At 36.4% G+C, this 20,534-nt stretch overlaps 1 protein-coding gene across 1 annotated transcript; it reads right to left on the bottom strand.

Annotated features, from left to right (window-relative positions):
* Positions 1 to 18,864: 18,864 nt before the first annotated feature.
* LOC117339047 (extensin-like) lies at positions 18,865 to 19,962 on the bottom strand. Its single transcript, XM_033900412.1, has one exon. It carries the CDS (start codon positions 19,960 to 19,962, stop codon positions 18,865 to 18,867), a length of 1,098 nt encoding a protein of 365 aa, XP_033756303.1.
* Positions 19,963 to 20,534: the final 572 nt, after the last annotated feature.

The following is a 20,534-nucleotide window of genomic DNA, read 5'->3' as shown; positions in this document are numbered from 1 at the left end:
AGGACTGACAGGCCCGAGTACAATATCACGTGACTGACATGTGATAATGCGGTTTGTACCGTACCAACCAGGCTTTCAATTTGGTCACACTTAATGAATTTGTGAATTGTCCATTGGCGTAAATACTCAAGTTTTGTGAACATGAACTAGGAATTGTGAGTTGTTTTATAGGAATATTGAACATGTGTGATATCGTTATATAATTATGAGTCGTACCACACAGAAATGGAAACGATTCTGTCGTAGATACAGAAGCTTCCGGAGAAGAGAGTATATAAGTACTGTATCACTGTCGTAGATACAGAAGCTTCCGGAGAAGAGAGTATATAAGTACTGTATCACTGTCGTAGATACAGAAACTTCCGGAGAAGAGAGTATATAAGTACTGTATCACTGTCGTGGGACCTGTAACAACCGGACACAATATTACGTAATATAACTACCCTGTGTTAGGATATTGTTTGTTGTCTTCCATCAAATATGTCTGTGATACCTCCCAAATAAATATTATTTATTTTATCTTTCGTCTGATTTTTCTTTGATGCATTTTGTGGTTGTGTTGTGGAAGGACAAACAAGAAATCAAGTTTTGTTGAACTAATTTTGTTTCTGTAACAAGAGGTAAATATTTCTGTGGCGAGAAAATGGATCACTGTCAAAGCCGTGACGTTATTCCTATAAGGGAAAAGTTGATACCTTGATAACAGATTTAGGAAAAACGTTAAAAAAAGCTATACTTTCATACATGTGTGTGTCTTGTCTGTAACAAAAAGTCGCGAAATGACACGATGCTCTTTATTTCTAGGCGGCGACTGCGTCGTTGTCAACATTTCACTTTAAAAGTTCGAGTTTAGACCCTTTCCTTAAAAGTAGACACTAAACTATAGTAACATCACCTGTAGATATCTCAACACTTGACTCGTTTACGGTATATCACTGAGATGTTATGGTCCAGTGACTCTGGACATCAGGGATGCTGGTAATCTGACTTTTATGTTTCGTGATTAGTTTCTTTAAAGAGGATAAGTGCTATTACAACCTAACATGATTATATTTGCATTGTAATATGTTAATCTCAACACACTATATAGGTTGTGAATCTTATTTTATTTATTTATTTATTTTATTAATTTATTTCTTTATATTTATTTATTTATTTGATTATGTGTTTACTTACTATTTCTGTGTAGATTTTTTCTGTGTAAATTGGGGTTTAAATCCTAAGATTCTGATAACTTTATTAAGACCGCTATTGCTTCTCGGATTGACTTACAAACTAGTTTATAGACAAATTGGAACAAGTTCTGCAACCATGCACCTTTTTGCTTCTCAATAAGAGCGATGTTTTGGGTAAAAATGACATATTGAGCAAATTTTGAAAATAAATTTTCGTTTGAAATGCATCAATATTTACACGTGTGTATAAAGTATACATGTTGGTACCATGCTGTCGTGTTTAACAAACCAGGAAAAGAACGAACATTTTAGCGAATTTGAAGTGTGCTCAAACTTCCTATACAGACAAAACGGAACAGTTAAGATATATAAATGTACAATTCTTGTGTTACGGAGTTTCCTTTGTGAAACAAGAAAGATAACTCTGGTTTAAAAATCAACACTTAAATACTCTGGTTTATTGATTGAATTCTAACAGAGGTGTGGGTGACGGATCTCGATACTTCAGGCAGGTCCGCGTTAAACAGCATTCATTCAATATTGACCAAATTAAAATAAACATTAACTGAAATTCTAACAAAACGTTATAAACCTGACATACAGTACATCATATCGTCATGGTAACGTAATAAACCAGACATAAAGACAGTACATCATATAGTCATGGTAACGTAATAAACCAGACATAAAGACATTACATCATATCGTCATGGTAACGTAATAAACCAGACATAAAGACAGTACATCATATAGTCATGGTAACGTTATAAACCAGACATACAGTACATCATATAGTCATGGTAACGTAATAAACCAGACATACAGTACATCATATAGTCATGGTAACGTAATAAACCAGACATAAAGACACTACATCATATAGTCATGGTAACGTTATAAACCAGACATAAAGACACTACATCATATAGCCATGGTAACGTTATAAACCAGACATACAGTACATCATATAGTCATGGTAACGTAATAAACCAGACATAAAGACAGTACATCATATAGTCATGGTAACGTAATAAACCAGACATAAAGACACTACATCATATAGTCATGGTAACGTAAATAACCAGACATAAAGACAGTACATCATATAGTCATGGTAACGTAATAAACCAGACATAAAGACAGTACATCATATTGTCATGGTAACGTAATAAACCAGACATAAAGACAGTACATCATATAGTCATGGTAACGTAATAAACCAGACATAAAGACAGTACATCATATAGTCATGGTAACGTAATAAACCAGACATAAAGACACTACATCATATAGCCATGGTAACGTAATAAACCAGACATACAGTACATCATATAGTCATGGTAACGTGATAAACCAGACATAAAGACAGTACATCATATTGTCATGGTAACGTTATAAACCAGACATACAGTACATCATATAGTCATGGTAACGTTATAAACCAGACATAAAGACAGTACATCATATTGTCATGGTAACGTAATAAACCAGACATAAAGACACTACATCATATAGTCATGGTAACGTAATAAACCAGACATACAGTACATCATATAGTCATGGTAACGTAATAAACCAGACATACAGTACATCATATAGTCATGGTAACGTAATAAACCAGACATACAGTACATCATATCGTCATGGTAACGTAATAAACCAGACATAAAGACAGTACATCATATAGTCATGGTAACGTAATAAACCAGACATACAGTACATCATATAGTCATGGTAACGTAATAAACCAGACATACAGTACATCATATAGTCATGGTAACGTAATAAACCAGACATACAGTACATCATATAGTCATGGTAACGTAATAAACCAGACATAAAGACACTACATCATATAGTCATGGTAACGTAATAAACCACACATACAGTACATCATATCGTCATGGTAACGTAATAAACCACACATAAAGACACTACATCATATAGTCATGGTAACGTAATAAACCAGACATACACTACATCATATCGTCATGGTAACGTAATAAACCAGACATACAGTACATCATATAGTCATGGTAACGTTATAAACCAGACATAAAGACACTACATCATACAGTCATGGTAACGTAATAAACCAGACATACAGTACATCATATAGTCATGGTAACGTAATAAACCAGACATACAGTACATCATATAGTCATGGTAACGTAATAAACCAGACATACACTACATCATATAGTCATGGTAACGTAATAAACCAGACATAAAGACACTACATCATATAGTCATGGTAACGTAAATAAACCAGACATAAAGACAGTACATCATATAGTCATGGTAACGTAATAAACCAGACATACAGTACATCATATAGTCATGGTAACGTAATAAACCAGACATAAAGACAGTACATCATATAGTCATGGTAACGTAATAAACCAGACATACAGTACATCATATAGTCATGGTAACGTAATAAACCAGACATAAAGACACTACATCATATAGTCATGGTAACGTAAATAAACCAGACACAAAGACACTACATCATATAGTCATGGTAACGTAATAAACCAGACATACAGTACATCATATAGTCATGGTAACGTAATAAACCAGACATAAAGACACTACATCATATAGTCATGGTAACGTTATAAACCAGACATAAAGACACTACATCATATAGTCATGGTAACGTAATAAACCAGACATACAGTACATCATATAGTCATGGTAACGTAATAAACCACACATAAAGACAGTACATCATATAGTCATGGTAACATAATAATCCAGACATAAAGACAGTATATCATATAGTCATGGTAACGTAATAAACCAGACATACAGTACATCATATAGTCATGGTAACGTAATAAACCAGACATACAGTACATCATATAGTCATGGTAACGTAATAAACCAGACATACAGTACATCATATAGTCATGGTAACGTAATAAACCAGACATACAGTCCATGATATAGTCATGGTAACGTAATAAACCACACATAAAGACAGTACATCATATAGTCATGGTAACGTAATAAACCAGACATACAGTACATCATATAGTCATGGTAACGTAAAAAACCAGACATAAAGACAGTACATCATATCGTCATGGTAACGTAATAAACCAGACATAAAGACAGTACATCATATAGTCATGGTAACGTGATAAACCAGACATAAAGACAGTACATCATATAGTCATGGTAACGTTATAAACCAGACATACAGTACATCATATCGTCATGGTAACGTAATAAACCAGACATACAGTACATCATATAGTCATGGTAACGTAATAAACCAGACATACAGTACATCATATAGTCATGGTAACGTAATAAACCAGACATAAAGACACTACATGATATAGTCATGGTAACGTAATAAACCAGACATAAAGACACTACATCATATAGTCATGGTAACGTAATAAACCAGACATACAGTACATGATATAGTCATGGTAACGTAATAAACCAGACATAAAGACACTACATCATATAGTCATGGTAACGTAATAAACCTGACATACAGTACATCATATAGTCATGGTAACGTAATAAACCAGACATAAAGACAGTACATCATATCGTCATGGTAACGTAATAAACCAGACATACACTACATCATATAGTCATGGTAACGTAATAAACCAGACATAAAGACACTACATCATATAGTCATGGTAACGTAAATAAACCAGACATAAAGACAGTACATCATATAGTCATGGTAACGTAATAAACCAGACATACAGTACATCATATAGTCATGGTAACGTAATAAACCAGACATAAAGACAGTACATCATATAGTCATGGTAACGTAATAAACCAGACATACAGTACATCATATAGTCATGGTAACGTAATAAACCAGACATAAAGACACTACATCATATAGTCATGGTAACGTAAATAAACCAGACACAAAGACACTACATCATATAGTCATGGTAACGTAATAAACCAGACATACAGTACATCATATAGTCATGGTAACGTAATAAACCAGACATAAAGACACTACATCATATAGTCATGGTAACGTTATAAACCAGACATAAAGACACTACATCATATAGTCATGGTAACGTAATAAACCAGACATACAGTACATCATATAGTCATGGTAACGTAATAAACCACACATAAAGACAGTACATCATATAGTCATGGTAACATAATAATCCAGACATAAAGACAGTATATCATATAGTCATGGTAACGTAATAAACCAGACATACAGTACATCATATAGTCATGGTAACGTAATAAACCAGACATACAGTACATCATATAGTCATGGTAACGTAATAAACCAGACATACAGTCCATGATATAGTCATGGTAACGTAATAAACCACACATAAAGACAGTACATCATATAGTCATGGTAACGTAATAAACCAGACATACAGTACATCATATAGTCATGGTAACGTAATAAACCAGACATAAAGACAGTACATCATATAGTCATGGTAACGTAATAAACCAGACATAAAGACAGTACATCATATAGTCATGGTAACGTGATAAACCAGACATAAAGACAGTACATCATATAGTCATGGTAACGTTATAAACCAGACATACAGTACATCATATCGTCATGGTAACGTAATAAACCAGACATACAGTACATCATATAGTCATGGTAACGTAATAAACCAGACATACAGTACATCATATAGTCATGGTAACGTAATAAACCAGACATAAAGACACTACATGATATAGTCATGGTAACGTAATAAACCAGACATAAAGACACTACATCATATAGTCATGGTAACGTAATAAACCAGACATACAGTACATGATATAGTCATGGTAACGTAATAAACCAGACATAAAGACACTACATCATATAGTCATGGTAACGTAATAAACCTGACATACAGTACATCATATAGTCATGGTAACGTAATAAACCAGACATAAAGACAGTACATCATATCGTCATGGTAACGTAATAAACCAGACATACAGTACATCATATAGTCATGGTAACGTTATAAACCAGACATAAAGACAGTACACCATATAGTCATGGTAACGTAATAAACCAGACATAAAGACAGTACACCATATAGTCATGGTAACGTAATAAACCAGACATAAAGACAGTACATCATATAGTCATGGTAACGTAATAAACCAGACATACAGTACATCATACAGTCATGGTAACGTTATAAACCAGACATAAAGACAGTACATCATATAGTCATGGTAACGTAATAAACCAGACATAAAGACAGTACACCATATAGTCATGGTAACGTAATAAACCAGACATAAAGACAGTACATCATATAGTCATGGTAACGTAATAAACCAGACATACAGTACATCATACAGTCATGGTAACGTAATAAACCAGACATAAAGACACTACATCATATAGTCATGGTAACGTAAATAAACCAGACATAAAGACAGTACATCATATAGTCATGGTAACGTAATAAACCAGACATACAGTACATCATATAGTCATGGTAACGTAATAAACCAGACATAAAGACAGTACATCATATAGTCATGGTAACGTAATAAACCAGACATACAGTACATCATATAGTCATGGTAACGTAATAAACCAGACATACAGTACATCATATAGTCATGGTAACGTAATAAACCAGACATACAGTACATCATATAGTCATGGTAACGTAATAAACCAGACATACAGTCCATGATATAGTCATGGTAACGTAATAAACCACACATAAAGACAGTACATCATATAGTCATGGTAACGTAATAAACCAGACATACAGTACATCATATAGTCATGGTAACGTAATAAACCAGACATAAAGACAGTACATCATATCGTCATGGTAACGTAATAAACCAGACATAAAGACAGTACATCATATAGTCATGGTAACGTGATAAACCAGACATAAAGACAGTACATCATATAGTCATGGTAACGTTATAAACCAGACATACAGTACATCATATCGTCATGGTAACGTAATAAACCAGACATACAGTACATCATATAGTCATGGTAACGTAATAAACCAGACATACAGTACATCATATAGTCATGGTAACGTAATAAACCAGACATAAAGACACTACATGATATAGTCATGGTAACGTAATAAACCAGACATAAAGACACTACATCATATAGTCATGGTAACGTAATAAACCAGACATACAGTACATGATATAGTCATGGTAACGTAATAAACCAGACATAAAGACACTACATCATATAGTCATGGTAACGTAATAAACCTGACATACAGTACATCATATAGTCATGGTAACGTAATAAACCAGACATAAAGACAGTACATCATATCGTCATGGTAACGTAATAAACCAGACATAAAGACAGTACACCATATAGTCATGGTAACGTAATAAACCAGACATAAAGACAGTACATCATATAGTCATGGTAACGTAATAAACCAGACATACAGTACATCATACAGTCATGGTAACGTAATAAACCAGACATAAAGACACTACATCATATAGTCATGGTAACGTAATAAACCTGACATACAGTACATCATATAGTCATGGTAACGTAATAAACCAGACATACAGTACATCATATAGTCATGGTAACGTAATAAACCAGACATAAAGACAGTACATCATATCGTCATGGTAACGTAATAAACCAGACATAAAGACAGTACATCATATAGTCATGGTAACGTGATAAACCAGACATAAAGACAGTACATCATATAGTCATGGTAACGTTATAAACCAGACATACAGTACATCATATAGTCATGGTAACGTAATAAACCAGACATACAGTACATCATATAGTCATGGTAACGTAATAAACCAGACATAAAGACAGTACATCATATAGTCATGGTAACGTTATAAACCAGACATACAGTACATCATATAGTCATGGTAACGTGATAAACCAGACATAAAGACAGTACATCATATAGTCATGGTAACGTTATAAACCAGACATACAGTACATCATATAGTCATGGTAACGTAATAAACCAGACATACAGTACATCATATAGTCATGGTAACGTAATAAACCAGACATTAAGACAGTACATCATATAGTCATGGTAACGTTATAAACCAGACATACAGTACATCATATCGTCATGGTAACGTAATAAACCAGACATACAGTACATCATATAGTCATGGTAACGTAATAAACCAGACATACAGTACATGATATAGTCATGGTAACGTAATAAACCAGACATAAAGACACTACATGATATAGTCATGGTAACGTAATAAACCAGACATAAAGACACTACATCATATAGTCATGGTAACGTAATAAACCAGACATAAAGACAGTACATCATATCGTCATGGTAACGTTATAAACCAGACATACAGTACATCATATCGTCATGGTAACGTAATAAACCAGACATAAAGACAGTACATCATATAGTCATGGTAACGTTATAAACCAGACATACAGTACATCATATAGTCATGGTAACGTGATAAACCAGACATAAAGACATAACATCATATAGTCATGGTAACGTAATAAACCAGACATAAACACAGTACATCATATCGTCATGGTAACGTAATAAACCAGACATAAAGACAGTACATCATATAGTCATGGTAACGTAATAAACCAGACATAAAGACACTACATCATATAGTCATGGTAACGTAATAAACCAGACATACAGTATATCATATAGTCATGGTAATGTAATAAACCAGACGTACAGTACATCATATAGTCATGGTAACGTAATAAACCAGACATAAAGACAGTACATCATATAGTCATGGTAACGTAATAAACCAGACATACAGTACATCATATAGTCATGGTAACGTAATAAACCAGACATACAGTACATCATATAGTCATGGTAACGTAATAAACCAGACATAAAGACAGTACATCATATAGTCATGGTAACGTAATAAACCAGACATACAGTACATCATATAGTCATGGTAACGTAATAAACCAGACATACAGTACATCATATAGTCATGGTAACGTAATAAACCAGACATAAAGACAGTACATCATATCGTCATGGTAACGTAATAAACCAGACATAAAGACAGTACATCATATAGTCATGGTAACGTAATAAACCAGACATACAGTACATCATATAGTCATGGTAACGTAATAAACTAGACATAAAGACAGTACATCATATAGTCATGGTAACGTAATAAACCAGACATACAGTACATCATATAGTCATGGTAACGTAATAAACCAGACATACAGTACATCATATAGTCATGGTAACGTAATAAACCAGACATAAAGACACTACATCATATAGTCATGGTAACGTAATAAACCAGACATACAGTACATCATATAGTCATGGTAACGTAATAAACCAGACATAAAGACACTACATCATATAGTCATGGTAACGTAATAAACCAGACATACAGTACATCATATAGTCATGGTAACGTAATAAACCAGACATACAGTACATCATATAGTCATGGTAACGTAATAAACCAGACATAAAGACACTACATCATATAGTCATGGTAACGTAATAAACCAGACATACAGTACATCATATAGTCATGGTAACGTAATAAACCAGACATACAGTACATCATATCGTCATGGTAACGTAATAAACCAGACATAAAGATAGAACATCATATAGTCATGGTAACGTAATAAACCAGACATAAAGACAGTACATCATATCGTCATGGTAACGTAATAAACCAGACATAAAGACAGTACATCATATCGTCATGGTAACGTAATAAACCAGACATAAAGACACTACATCATATAGTCATGGTAACGTAATAAACCAGACATAAAGACAGTACATCATATAGTCATGGTAACGTAATAAACCAGACATACAGTACATCATATTGTCATGGTAACGTAATAAACCAGACATACAGTACATCATATCGTCATGGTAACGTAATAAACCAGACATACAGTACATCATATAGTCATGGTAACGTAATAAACCAGACATAAAGACAGTACATCATATAGTCATGGTAACGTAATAAACCAGACATACAGTACATCATATAGTCATGGTAACGTAATAAACCAGACATAAAGACAGTACATCATATAGTCATGGTAACGTAATAAACCAGACATAAAGACAGTACATCATATTGTCATGGTAACGTAATAAACCAGACATAAAGACACTACATCATATAGTCATGGTAACGTAATAAACCAGACATACAGTACATCATATAGTCATGGTAACGTAATAAACCACACATAAAGACAGTACATCATATTGTCATGGTAACGTAATAAACCAGACATAAAGACACTACATCATATAGTCATGGTAACGTAATAAACCAGACATACAGTACATCATATAGTCATGGTAACGTAATAAACCAGACATACAGTACATCATATAGTCATGGTAACGTAATAAACCAGACATAAAGACAGTACACCATATAGTCATGGTAACGTAATAAACCAGACATACAGTACATCATATAGTCATGGTAACGTAATAAACCAGACATAAAGACAGTACATCATATTGTCATGGTAACGTAATAAACCAGACATAAAGACACTACATCATATAGTCATGGTAACGTAATAAACCAGACATACAGTACATCATATAGTCATGGTAACGTAATAAACCAGACATACAGTACATCATATAGTCATGGTAACGTAATAAACCAGACATAAAGACAGTACACCATATAGTCATGGTAACGTAATAAACCAGACATACAGTACATCATATAGTCATGGTAACGTAATAAACCAGACATAAAGACACTACATCATATTGTCATGGTAACGTAATAAACCAGACATAAAGACACTACATCATATAGTCATGGTAACGTAATAAACCAGACATACAGTACATCATATAGTCATGGTAACGTAATAAACCAGACATACAGTACATCATATAGTCATGGTAACGTAATAAACCAGACATACAGTACATCATATAGTCATGGTAACGTAATAAACCAGACATAAAGACAGTACATCATATAGTCATGGTAACGTAATAAACCAGACATACAGTACATCATATAGTCATGGTAACGTAATAAACCAGACATAAAGACAGTACATCATATTGTCATGGTAACGTAATAAACCAGACATACAGTACATCATATAGTCATGGTAACGTAATAAACCAGACATAAAGACACTACATCATATAGTCATGGTAACGTAATAAACCAGACATAAAGACAGTACATCATATAGTCATGGTAACGTAATAAACCAGACATACAGTACATCATATAGTCATGGTAACGTAATAAACCAGACATAAAGACAGTACATCATATTGTCATGGTAACGTAATAAACCAGACATAAAGACACTACATCATATAGTCATGGTAACGTAATAAACCAGACATAAAGACACTACATCATACAGTCATGGTAACGTAAAAAACCAGACATAAAGACACTACATCATATAGCCATGGTAACGTAATAAACCAGACATAAACACAATACATCATATAGTCATGGTAACGTAATAAACCAGACATACACTACATCATATAGTCATGGTAACGTAATAAACCAGACATAAAGACACTACATCATATCGTCATGGTAACGTAATAAACCAGACATAAAGACACTACATCATATAGTCATGGTAACGTAATAAACCAGACATAAAGACACTACATCATACAGTCATGGTAACGTAATAAACCAGACATAAAGACACTACATCATATAGCCATGGTAACGTAATAAACCAGACATAAACACAATACATCATATAGTCATGGTAACGTAATAAACCAGACATACAGTACATCATATAGTCATGGTAACGTAATAAACCAGACATACAGTACATCATATAGTCATGGTAACGTAATAAACCAGACATAAAGACACTACATCATATAGTCATGGTAACGTAATAAACCAGACATAAAGACACTACATCATATAGTCATGGTAACGTAATAAACCAGACATAAAGACACTACATCATATAGTCATGGTAACGTAATAAACCAGACATACAGTACATCATACAGTCATGGTAACGTAATAAACCAGACATACACTACATCATATAGCCATGGTAACGTAAAAAACCAGACATAAAGACACTACATCATATAGTCATGGTAACGTAATAAACCAGACATACAGTACATCATATAGTCATGGTAACGTAAATAAACCAGACATAAAGACACTACATCATATAGTCATGGTAACGTAATAAACCAGACATAAAGACATATGTTGTGGTAGATATATGTTATGGTAGATATATTTTATGGTAGATATATGTTATGGTAGATATATGTTATGGTAGATATATGTTATGGTAGATATATGTTATGGTAGAATTGAATTGAATTGAATTGAATATCTTTATTTCCTCCAACAAGTGAAGATTATGAAAAATAATACAATATTGAAATATATATGACATTTACGTGTCTTTGATATATTATTGATATTTACATTACAATTTGTTCCCTTTAATTCATAACATTTCTCGTCACGTTCAAATGTTATTATCGATTAATTGAACTATTTCTTGACTTTATATATATATATTCACACAGTTCCAATATAGATACACCTCTACAGTCGGTGTAACCAATACGTTAATGCTGGTTTCATTTTGTAAAACGTTTTCGCAGACTCCAACATGAGTAGTTTCCAATGTTCAGGACTCACTGTCAATGCCATAGTTTCTCCTCCAAGTAGAAAATGTGTAAGTCTATCATCGTCACCCAAAATATTGACACTCTGTACAACCGGAAGTAGATTTACTATTAATGTTTGTAGAGCGTCTCTTACATCAAAATAAACTCGACAGTCTATTATTATGTGCTTCACGATGTCACTAACGTGTTCTTTACAAGAGTCGCACACACAACTGGTAATGGGTAGTGATCCGAGTTTAATTAGAAATCCAAATTCTAGGACCATGTCGGGTAACGCTAAGCTCAACAGCCAAAGTTTATGTGGAGATATTCGTACATGTATATTTCGGAAGCGATTCAGATCTGTCCGCCGCATTATACGCTCTTTCCAGTCTCGTTCCGCAGTATTTTGAATAGTATTTCTCACTGTGTATTTCCAAGCAAGTTTACTAGGGAAGCATCCATACTTAATAAAACTGTTTAAGAATTCTTCTAGGCCATATTTGTAAAGTGTAGTTATCATTGTCCGGAATATTTCCGTGCATTCCGCAAGACCAAAAGTGAGAAAAATTCCTATATTAAAGTTTAACAGCTGTTTATGAATTTTTGATGTATCTGTTAAACAAAGTCTTCCAAAAAACAATAATCTATGTCTATCTATATAATGCATCATTCTACATATTCCAAGAGTTTCTGTAGTGCTTTCAGACGGTGAGTTTTTATCAAACCCTTGCAGAATGCGACAGCATTTCCTTTGCGTTATTTCAAGTTTGTCCAGATATGTGCCTCGTGTCTCTCCCCACATCTCACACGCGTACATTCCAGTTGGTACAATCACGCGTTTCCAAATAGTGGCAGACGCTATCGGATTAATGTCCCCAAACCGGAGACCGATATCCCGCAGCGAGTGGAAAGACTTCCGTAATTTTCCGCATGCCCTTTCTATTAACTTATTTAGAGGATGCATATTTGAGATAATAGTTCCTGCGTAAATTACACTTTCTTTTGCTTTGATTTTGCTCCCACCTATGTACAATTCCATACTTTCTTGCTGATTTCTTTGATTGAACACGACTATCGCACTTTTCTCAGCGTTATATTTCAATTGCCATTTGAAGGCATATGTCCTTGACACTTCCAATAATTCTTGTAGGCCGGATTTGGATGATGATATCAAGCAAGTATCATCAGCCAACAGAAGACCAGGGATATGCCTGTCTGCGATGTTAATTCCACATTTTGTCTCACATAGGTTATTCATTAAACCATCTATATACAATTTGAACATAAATGCGCTCAATACTTTTCCCTGACCGACCCCGCGCGTCACTTGAACGTAGTCGCTAAATTCACCCTTCAGTCGAATACATACTGTTGTGTCCATATAGGAGTTGAATAAAACTTTCCATAGGTTCCCTTGAATACCAAGTTCGTATAATTTATGAAATAATCCATTTAGCCATATCCTGTCGAACGCCTTTTCATTATCAAGAAAGGCGATATAAAGTGGGGATTTCCTTTCAGAAAAGAATGACACAGTTTCTTTTAACGTGAATATTGCAGGAATCGAGCCCATGTCCTTTCTGAAGCCAAATTGTAGAGGGTGTGGGAAATTGATCTTTTTCTGTATAACCCATTGTTCCATTCTTTCCAGCAAAACTTTTTCAAAAAGTTTACCAATTGACGATGTCAGTGTAATTCCTCTAAAACTTGATGGGTCGGAAGGATTTTTATTTCCTCCTTTGAAAATTGGTATGACAGTTCCTTTCTTAAATGACTGTGGGACGTATTCTGTAGACAAAATGAAATTGAAAAGAACGCATAATGATTTTGTGAGAGTTTGTCCACCATATTTCAAATGTTCATTACATATACCATCATGTCCGGGGGATTTACTAAATTTTAATTTTCTTATTTGGTTTTTCAGTTCGTTTTCTGTTATTTCGTTTTCAAGCGTATTTTCAGTTCGCGACGATGGTAATAGGAGATACTCTCGAATTCTCTCATCCATTTCAGCTTTAAAGTTTTCATCAAACAAGTCATCCGGATCCGGCGATAAGAGATCGCCATAGTATAGAGCCCACAGTTCACACTTACTCCGATCATCTGTTGCCACCTTGTCCCTGTATATGAGAGGGTTGTCATTTGGCGTCTTTCCGCGTTGTTTTCGTACTGTTCTGTAGAAATCCTGGATGTCGACCTCAGCGGATTTCACTATTTCATCCTCTTTTTCTTTTTTCCATTTCTTTTCGGCATATCGTTTTTGTTTACGAAATTCTCGTTTCATGTCCTTGTATGTTTTGTATGTAGTTGCGTCGGAGTCTGCCCTTGGCTTCCCATCGGCTTTCCATTCTCTTCTGGCTTGACGCATACTGAAATGATGATGATTTAATTGATGTTTTGTCCAGTACGGATTTAAATGAGTTTTAAATGTTCCGATAGGAATGTTCTCGGCAGATGCCACTGTCATCGCACGTATAATATTTTCAACGTAGCTGTCTATAAATGCCGGGGGACATTTAAAGTTATAGTCGTCTAACGAGTTTAATTTTAGTAACAACTGTTCAAGTTCTTCAGAATAAAGATTTAATTGTATTCTCGACGCTTTTTGCCATTTAGGATATCCTTCCTCGTTTAGTTTTTCTTTTTTCGGAAAGGCTGACTCATCAATCATAGCAAGTACGGGAAGATGGTCGGAAACTGCATATGAGCATGTACCGTCAATTTCACATGATTTGATAAAACTTGATATGTACGACGGGATAGCGATATAATCGATCAAGGTTTTCGAAGTGCGGTTTTTGTTTGTCCATGTATATGAAGGACCTGTCCGAACAGGAAGATTCGCAACATTAACCATATTCCTGTCAGTTAAATGTTGAAGCAGTACACTAGCCCTTTGGTTGACAAATGATGTGTCCGCGTTTAGATCCCCACATATGAGTGTTGTTCCTTGTACATAACATTGGTCATATAATGCAAAGAGTTCATACAAACTGTTACAATATTGTTTGTCGGTTCTATTGCTAGACGGGAGTAGCGCTCCAATCACAAACACATTTTCAGTTGTTTGGCTGCTTAAGCAAACAGCTGTAACATTTTCCATATCATCAGTATTTAGTTGACGTACCGAGTTAAATTTTGAGGTCCTTGTCAATATTGCTGTTCCTCCAGAACCGCGTAAAGATATATTACCACGTTTAATGTTCCCGACAGCCTTAAAGTCTGTATCGATGTGTTTCAAAAAGTCAAAATTTTCTTCATTAAGCCAGTGCTCACAAATCACACATATGTCTGTACTTCTTAAGTGATTCGCTAAGTATGATGTTCCATGCATCACACCTCTTGCATTCCATGTACTCAAGTTTATCATTATTTGAGATAATACAAGTATGATGACAGAATACGTTGTATATTTACTAATAAGCATCATTGAGTATGTCCTCCGTTTTCATTAGTTCCACGGGAAATCCATTCTCGACAAGTAACTCCATCGGGCCAAAAATAAGGATCTAAAACCACCGATGTATCTCTTGCTGCGACATTCACTTTAACTGTAAACGCTGGTAGTCGAAATCTGGCTGTTTCCTTCATCTTTAACAACTTTACAAAGGTTACTGTCACTCCATTTGCGCTGCAGTGCTCTCGAATCCCTTGCTCGACCACCTCAAACGGCCTATCCGCTGTAATGTTTGCAAGAACTAAACGAGTTACTCGACGTCGAATTATACCCGTAAATGAACTAGTTTTCGGAACAACCCTATGTTTGTCGTAATCATATCCATTATATTTGCTTTGTAGGTTCGTTTCCTCTCCATAAGCCTTGTGTCTTTCAGAATTCAAATTCGAAGAGTTTGCAGTCTGACTACTTTGATGTGTGTTTCCTTGATCAGGGAACATATTACCGTTATCAAACCTTTTAGGTCTTCGCTTTACGACTGTTGCCCATTCACCCAATGGCATGTTGTCCTTAATGCCATGTTCCTCGCCCTTTTGTTTCTGGCTGTCCGATATAAAATACTGCCCAGTGTTTTGTTCGCTTACAGATAAGTCACCAAGTCTGTTTTCTTGGTTATGTTCGTTGCGATGTCGAAGCTCTGTTAAAGATGTTTCGAAATCATTAGGGGATTCAGTTGTATCTCGGTTCCCTGATATAACTGCGATTGGTTGCGGGCTATTGTGAACGTCACTAGAATGATCATCTCGATCCCGAATTGCCTCTCCCGGTAAAGTTTCAAAATCGAAATCATTCGAAACGTTGTTTCGTGACTTCTCCAAGGTTAATGTTTCAACACGGTTGTCAATATTTTGCTTATCGTGGACATTTTCTCTCACGGTAGATTCGGTGTGATCACTCATTTCTTTTAGTTCTTCGAGTTGTGTTTTTAACTGTCCAATTTCAATGTTTTTCTCTTCGAGAATCCGTTTCATGGTTTTAAGGTCAGAGGTCACGGCCTTTTCTATACTATTCAACCGGCTCATAATATTGTCGTTGTTGTCTTGCATTATCTGTTTTAATTCCATCATATTTGTAACAATAATACGATTGGGGTCATCAACACCATGTCGGTTTCCGTCTTTTATTGTGTTCAATATGTTATCGCTCGGGCTGATCGAAGCTCGAATTGGGTCATCTACTCTTGAAATATTTCTGTTTGAATTTTGACTACCGGAAGGTTTAGGGCTACCAATACTACTGACATTTATCGATGTGTCCATCCCAATTTTGACGCTAGTAGAACCACTCCGCAGACTATGTCTACTCATGACACTTTTTTGTAAGACCGTGTCACTAATGTTTCCTTGTATATATTCAAATAAGTTGTAGATGTCACTTGCATATTTTTGGCATACGGATTGACAAGAATTCTCGGATCTGGTAACACGCTTAGAAAGAACACCATCAGGGGAACGTATCACTGCTATGTTTCGCGAAATCATACAGACTCTGTCTTATGCTTATTAATGTATTCTCCTCGTTTTTGAAAAACGCAATCAATTTACTTTCAAATGTTGATTTATCATGTCCACCAAACTGGCCCTTTATTTCGTCAAATATGTTATTGTCGACCCCACTGGGTACTTGGGTACTGTATATTTCATCCGTAGTCTCTTCAGTGTCTGCCATACTAGCAGTAAACACCTTATCAGGCTTATAGTACTCGGGTAACGCACGAGTGCACAAACGTACTCGCTCGAATCTATTGAGTCTATTTATAGACGCACATTTTCACAGATCATTTGTTCATATGTATGTATGTAATAAAGTCATAATTTCTAGATGTCCATTGTTATAAACATCTCCAAGTTATCAGCACCATTGGTAATATGCAAGTATCGAAATGTATAGATTATTAAATGTGGTACAAGGTTGGGAATAAATGACACCATCTCCGTTTTTCGTCTCTCAGCATGTTCATGCTCCTGGGAATATAAACGAAGGGAAACAACTGTTATTATAAAATGAGAATTAAGTTACGATGATAAATTAGCGTAAATGATACCCGTAATGCTGAAGTACGATATATTATAATTTAACTTTACTTTCAAAAGAACCTATAAATTACAATGTTTATCAAGTAGAATACAAAATAAACTAGTTTCCAATAATGCAAATTGTTGAAAAACCGCACAATAAATTCACATTAATTATTAGTGGAGAAGTATGTTATATATAATACGTCTCTGTTATAGCGTATGAAATATCAAACTTAACCCACAGCTATGGTAAAAGGTTTGATTGTACGTCTCGGCCATAAAGGTAATAGACGACCTGCCAACATCCAAAGTCGGTCTGTCCACGTGTACAGATGTTCAGTAGTGGTTTCAGGCATGTGAATGGTCAGTCTCTGATTATGTCTTACAGGAATGCGTAGACAAACGGGTACTAACTACACGTATAAAAATGATTAATGTATAGCTATACATAAACAAGGCAACAACATTACAGGACGTGTACATATGATTATATGTTACCATAAATACTCTCCTGACACTAACACCACCGCGCTTCTCTACAAACGTCGAACGGGCACGAAAGACGTGATGGCGGGGTGGCTGTCTGTGGGTGGCGGAGTGGCTGTCTGTGGGTGGTGGAGTGGCCGTCTGTGGGTGGCGGAGTGGCCGTCTGTGGGTGATGGAGTGGCCGTCTGTGGGTGGCGGAGTGGCTGTCTGTGGTGGTGGAGTGGCTTTCTGTGGGTGGCGGAGTGGCTGGCTGTCAGTGGCGGAGTGACTGTCTGCAGTTGGCGGAGTGGCTGTCTGTGGGTGATGGAGTGGCCGTCTGTGGGTGGCGGAGTGGCCGTCTGTGGGTGATGGAGTGGCCGTCTGTGGGTGGCGGAGTGGCTGTCTGTGGTGGTGGAGTGGCTTTCTGTGGGTGGCGGGGTGGCTGTCTGTGGGTGGCGGGGTGGTTGTCTGTGGGTGGCGGAGTGGCTGTCTGTGGGTGATGGAGTGGCCGTCTGTGGGTGGCGGAGTGGCCGTCTGTGAGTGGCGGAGTGGCTTTCTGTGGGTGGCGGAGTGGTTGTCTGTGGGTGGCGGAGTGGCTGTCTGTGGGTGGCGGAGTGGCTGTCTGTGGGTGGCGGGGTGACTGTCTGTGGGTGGCGGAGTGGTTGTCTGTGGGTGGCGGGGTGGCTGTCTGTGGGTGGCGGAGTGGCTGTCTGTGGGTGGCGGAGTGGCTGTCTGTGGGTGGCGGAGTGGTTGTCTGTGGGTGGCGGGGTGGTTGTCTGTGGGTGGCGGAGTGGCTGTCTGTGGGTGGCGGAGTGGCTGTCTGTGGGTGGCGGAGTGGCTGTCTGTGGGTGGCGGAGTGGCTGTCTGTGGGTGGCGGGGTGACTGTCTGTGGGTGGCGGAGTGACTGTCTGTGGATGGCGGAGTGACTGTCTGTGGGTGGCGGGGTGGCGGGGTGGCTGTCTGTGGGTGGCGGGGTGGCTGTCTGTGGATGGCGGAGTGGCTTTCTGTGGATGGCGGAGTGGCGGTCTGTGGGTGGCTGTCTGTGGGTGGCGGAGTGGCGGTCTGTGGGTGGCTGTCTGTGGGTGGCGGAGTGGCTTTCTGTGGGTGGCGGAGTGTCTAGCTGTGGGTTGCTGTCTGTGGGTGGCGGAGTGGATAGATATAATATACATGTACATGTGAGTCTGTGATACACTGTACACGTGTATATAGATATAATATACATGTGAGTCTGTGATACACTGTACCCGTGTATATAGATATAATATACATGTGAGTATGTCATACACTGTACACGTGTATATAGATATAATATACATGTGAGTATGTCATACACTGTACACGTGTATATAGATATAATATACATGTGAGTCTGTGATACACTGTACACGTGTGTTTATATATAATATGCATGTGAGTCTGTGATACACTGTACACATGTGTTTATATGATATACATGTGAGTCTGTGATACACTGTACATGTGTGTTTATATATAATATACATGTGAGTCTGTGATACACTGTACACGTGTATATAGATATAATATACATGTGAGTCTGTGATACACTGTACACGTGTATATAGATATAATACACATGTGAGTCTGTGATACACTGTACACGTGTATATAGATATAATATACATGTGAGTCTGTGATACACTGTACACGTGTGTTTATATACATGTAATATACATGTGAGTCTGTGATACACTGTACACGTGTACAGTGGACCCTCGATAAT

The sequence above is a fragment of the Pecten maximus genome, chromosome 12 (assembly GCF_902652985.1).
Source record: "Pecten maximus chromosome 12, xPecMax1.1, whole genome shotgun sequence".
Classification (NCBI taxonomy): Eukaryota; Metazoa; Mollusca; class Bivalvia; order Pectinida; family Pectinidae; genus Pecten; species Pecten maximus.
The sequence above is the reverse complement of the archived record's forward strand: the minus strand, read 5'-3'. Positions and strand labels throughout refer to the sequence as shown.